Source organism: Haliaeetus leucocephalus, unplaced genomic scaffold (genome assembly GCF_000737465.1).
Source record: "Haliaeetus leucocephalus isolate CR32 unplaced genomic scaffold, Haliaeetus_leucocephalus-4.0 Scaffold687, whole genome shotgun sequence".
In the NCBI taxonomy this organism is placed as follows: domain Eukaryota; kingdom Metazoa; phylum Chordata; class Aves; order Accipitriformes; family Accipitridae; genus Haliaeetus; species Haliaeetus leucocephalus.
Window position 1 is genome coordinate 863,175 of NW_010973123.1, and position 4,017 is coordinate 867,191.

At 58.2% G+C, this 4,017-nt stretch overlaps 1 protein-coding gene across 1 annotated transcript in view; it reads left to right on the plus strand.

Annotated features, from left to right (window-relative positions):
* The first annotated feature begins 3,742 nt into the window (after positions 1 to 3,742).
* T (T, brachyury homolog (mouse)) overlaps positions 3,743 to 4,017 on the plus strand; it is a 6,926-nt gene continuing 6,651 nt past the window's right edge. Inside the window, exon 1 of the mRNA XM_010579998.1 lies at positions 3,743 to 3,951. Coding sequence (XP_010578300.1) covers positions 3,743 to 3,951 — 209 coding nt within the window. The remainder of the gene's footprint in view (positions 3,952 to 4,017) is intronic.

Below are 4,017 nucleotides of genomic sequence, written 5' to 3' on the forward strand. Positions count from 1 at the left end.
AAAGTGGCATTTACATCCTCAAGCAATGCCTCAACAGTAGCATCAGTAGGACATTCCTCCCCAGCGTCCAGGAAAAAGCAGCTGACAAGTAGAGACAGAGGTATACATCTCTGTTTATGTATATATTACATAAAATGTAATCATTTTTTTTAAGGGGGGGGGGGGGAGAGTAGGTCCTGGGAAGCAAGTGTTGATTCTCCAGGGGTGGGAGGTTTTGACCTTTGAAAAGTGGGTTTCATCCCCAGGGTCAGTGGGTGCTGCTCCCCGGGGCGGCAGCGGGTCCAGCACCAAGGGCGGCGTTAACTGCATGTGTCACCCCCCCCCAAACTGCAAGGTGGAAGATATATAAACAAATATCTCCAATACCTAACCACGCTCCCCTTCTCGCGCGACATCCCTGGGCGCTCCAAGCTGCACCCGGGGCCGCTGGTACCCGAGAGCTGCGGGAGTGGGCCCGGGCTGGTTCCCCAGGGAAGGGGTCTGGGGGGGTGCGCTGTCCCAGGGAATAAAGGAGGGGATGATGGACAGGTCTCACGAACCCGAGGGAACAGCTGGAGGCTACCACTCGCCCCATGCAAGAAGGAAAGTATTGCTATAAATCGGGAATCTTTATAGCTGTTCGGCTGGAGGAAGTTTTTTGGCTGTAAACTGTCATGCACTGCAGCTCTCGCTGAAAAGGCTCTGGAAGTGGGGAGTCCTCTCTCCTGAGAACCACAGTGCAATTAAGATCAGAAAGAGGGAGAAGGAAATAAAATAAAGACGGCAGGAATCCAAGCCGAGGAAAAACTTTAGGGTTTGGTTACATTTTGTTTCGTGGTGTCCGTCCCCCCTCTGCCCCATTCTAAAGACTGTGTAACTTCTGGAAACTTTTTTAATGGTCATTGAAAAATTTAAAGCTGGATAGACTTCTTTTTGAAAGACCAACTAAATTTGAGTGCATACATTATTTGTCTGGAATGAGTGGCACGGTCATTTATTTGCTAAGTATTAAGTAAAACGTGAAAGAGATCAAACTAAATTCGACTTCAAGTCTCCTCCCTTTGCCTAAATTGAGCAGTCAATGCAAAAAGTAATAACCCTATAGATAAGTGTCTGCTGCCGAACTGGTTGAGGTTGCTTCCCATTCCTTGTGTGCAGATAGACGTGTGCGTGTATATATATATAAGAAATTAGCCCTTCCTTGAAGCATCCATCCGGAAGAATTAAATAGTGTTTTTAAAGCTCGGATCGCCTGAACACACATTTAGATCGGCTCGATTTGTTTCATTTATTCTTTTTCGGAACGGGTCATTTTCCACCGAAACGACCCCGTCGCTTTCGAGTCCGGCTGGTTCTGCTGCTTTCGGCTCTTAAACACGTTCGTTGCCAGTTGAGGAAGAACTGAGGCTGGAGTTTCCCTAAACGGGACCCACCAGCCCCCTTTTACCTCCCACCCCCACCCGCACCCTAAAAGAGACGCGACTTCTGCAGGGGGGGGAAAAGTCCCTTTCCCCCCCTCCTTTGACCTGTACGGAGAGAGCGAGTCCTTCTTTGGGGTTAACGTCTCCTGGAGCCCGGCTTTTTCAGGATGAGGATGTTTGCGATGTCGCCTTCAAGGTGCAAACCCAAAATACAGCCCCCCCCGGGGGCCGCCGCGCCGGGGGTTTGCGGGGCCCGAGTGCTCCCGGCTTTTGCTGCGGCGCGTTCGTTTGTTTTGAGTGAAGCACCTGAAGGGAAATAAATACCTGAGAGCGGACAGACCACCTCGAACTATCTAGAGCAGCGACTACGTATCGTGGTAGTAAGCTTCGCCCGGGATTTCTTGGCGAACGCCTCTTTCCCCCTCCGAAGAGGACAAAAAGCGGGCGGTGGGCAGAAAGAGCGAGCCTTAAGAGACTTTAACGCAGGAATTGGTCTGAAGGGATGACAATTTTTCCCGTCTTTCTGGGCAGTGGTTGAAGAGAGCTGGCGTGCGGAATTTAACGTGTCGGGCTGAAGGGGGGGGAGGTAAAAATAAAAGCTCTGCGGAGTCGAGTAAGTTAATGGTAGGTGAGGCGGCTGGTGCTGTGTAACGAAAATACAGCCGTAAGTCGTAGCTCCTAAATCAAAAAGAAACCGAAAAGAAGAGCGGAAGCTCTGGGGTTATTTGAAGTCGGGTGAAGGCAGAGCCGCTCGGGCCGCCGCGGCGCTGTGTGCCCAGCCTGGAAGGGCAGAGGTGCGGGCAGGGCTGCGGGCAGGGCTGCGGGCAGGGGGTCCCTGCCGTGGAACGAGCCGGTGCCCGGTCGGAACCGCTGCCCGCAACCTGCGAACGGCAGCCCGGGCTTCCAGCTCCTTCTGCTCCCGGGTGGGTTCCCCGTGCGCTGCGGGCACTTTCTCCCAAAACTTTCAAACTCCCGGCAGCGCTGCCGCGCCGTGCTCGGGGCGGGAGATGCTTCTTTTAAAAGAGACGCCTTGTTTTTACACCGCGCCGCTTCTTTTCGCCTCTCCTTTGCTGCCGCTTAAAGAACTTGTTATTGTTTCAAGGGACCCCATTGAACTATTTCCTGCTCATTGTCACCTCTCTCCCCCTCGCCCTCTATCCCGGGATTCTCACGGAAAGGTAATAAACTGTTTCCCTCACACCACAGACCGCCGCGGCCCCGGAGAATGCAAACCCTTAAAACACCGGCGGGCGGGAGCGTTCCGGCTCAGCCCTCCTCTCCCTCTCTGCTTTTACACCGAAAAAACCTCGAAAAGTTCGGCCCGTTGCAAAGTTGCACCCGCGGGGCTCAGGCTCCACGCTTGCCCGCAGAAACTCCCGGGTGCGTGTGGTGTTCCCCGTGTTGTTACGACACGGAGCCTTTAGCCACGGGGCTGGTTTTTGGCAGTGCGGTTTTTTTGGAGGTGGGACCGCCCGACCCCGCCGTGGTGGAGCATCTCGGCTGTAGCGGGGAGGGGAGGGAAACGCTGCGCCTTTTCGCGCGGGTGGGCTCTTGCGCTCGCTAAAAGTTGGGCAGAGGGGGGCTGGGGGGGGTTGCTGAGCGTGCCAGGTTTCTGGTCAGCTGCTCCACAGAGCGGGTTGAGCTTTTTCGGGTTAAATTTTCCAGCGAGGGTTGTCGTTGCTCGCCGCAGCCTTCCCTTAAGCAGAAGCGCCGCGAGTGGAGACAAGGGAGCGTGGGAAGCTGCGGGGGGGAGGCAGCCTGAACAGGAGGAGGAATTCCCGTGTTTGTTTTTTTTTTTCCCGTGGGTTTTTTTTTTCCCCCTAACATACCCCCGCGGCGGGGGTGTCCCCCGTCCGGCAGGGGCTGCCTAGAAGCCCGGAGCCGGGGGCTGGCCGCTCGCTGCCCGTGGCGGGGGCCGGGGCCGTGCCCGAGATGGGCCATTTCCTCCGCGGCCGCCACGGCCCCGGCCCCGGCCCCGGCGGCTTTGATGGAGGTGCAAACAGCTGGGGGCGGATTTACATAAAACAGCCGCGTTTAATCCCGCGGGCCGCAATTAACATCACAGGCTTCCCCTCCCGCCCGGGGCACCGTTGTGATATGGCCGCGGGCAGCCAATCGGAAAGGCCGGGCGGGCGGATCAAAGCGGCCGCCGGCCAATCAGCGGGGCCCCCCCGCCGGCGTGGTGATGTCACCGGGGGGGTGTTTATGGCGCGGTATAACAGCGGGCGCCGGCCCCGCTCCCGCTCGCCGGGGCCGCGGAGGTCAAGTGGAGTCAGCCCCGGCCCCGCCGCCGCTCGGGGCTCTGCCAGGGCGCCGGCCCCGCCGGGCCGGGCTGGGCCAGGATGAGCTCCCCCGGGGCCGAGGGGGCGGGTAGGGCCCCCCAGCACCACCGCGTGGATCACCTGCTGAGCGCCGTGGAGAGCGAGCTGCAGGCGGGCAGCGAGAAGGGAGACCCCACGGAGCGGGAGCTGCGGGTCGCGCTGGAGGACAACGACCTGTGGCTGCGCTTCAAGGAGCTCACCAACGAGATGATCGTCACCAAGAACGGCAGGTAGGGCTGCCGCGGGGACGGACGGACGGACAAGGGGGGGGGCGGCTGAGCCCGCGGCGGGGGGAG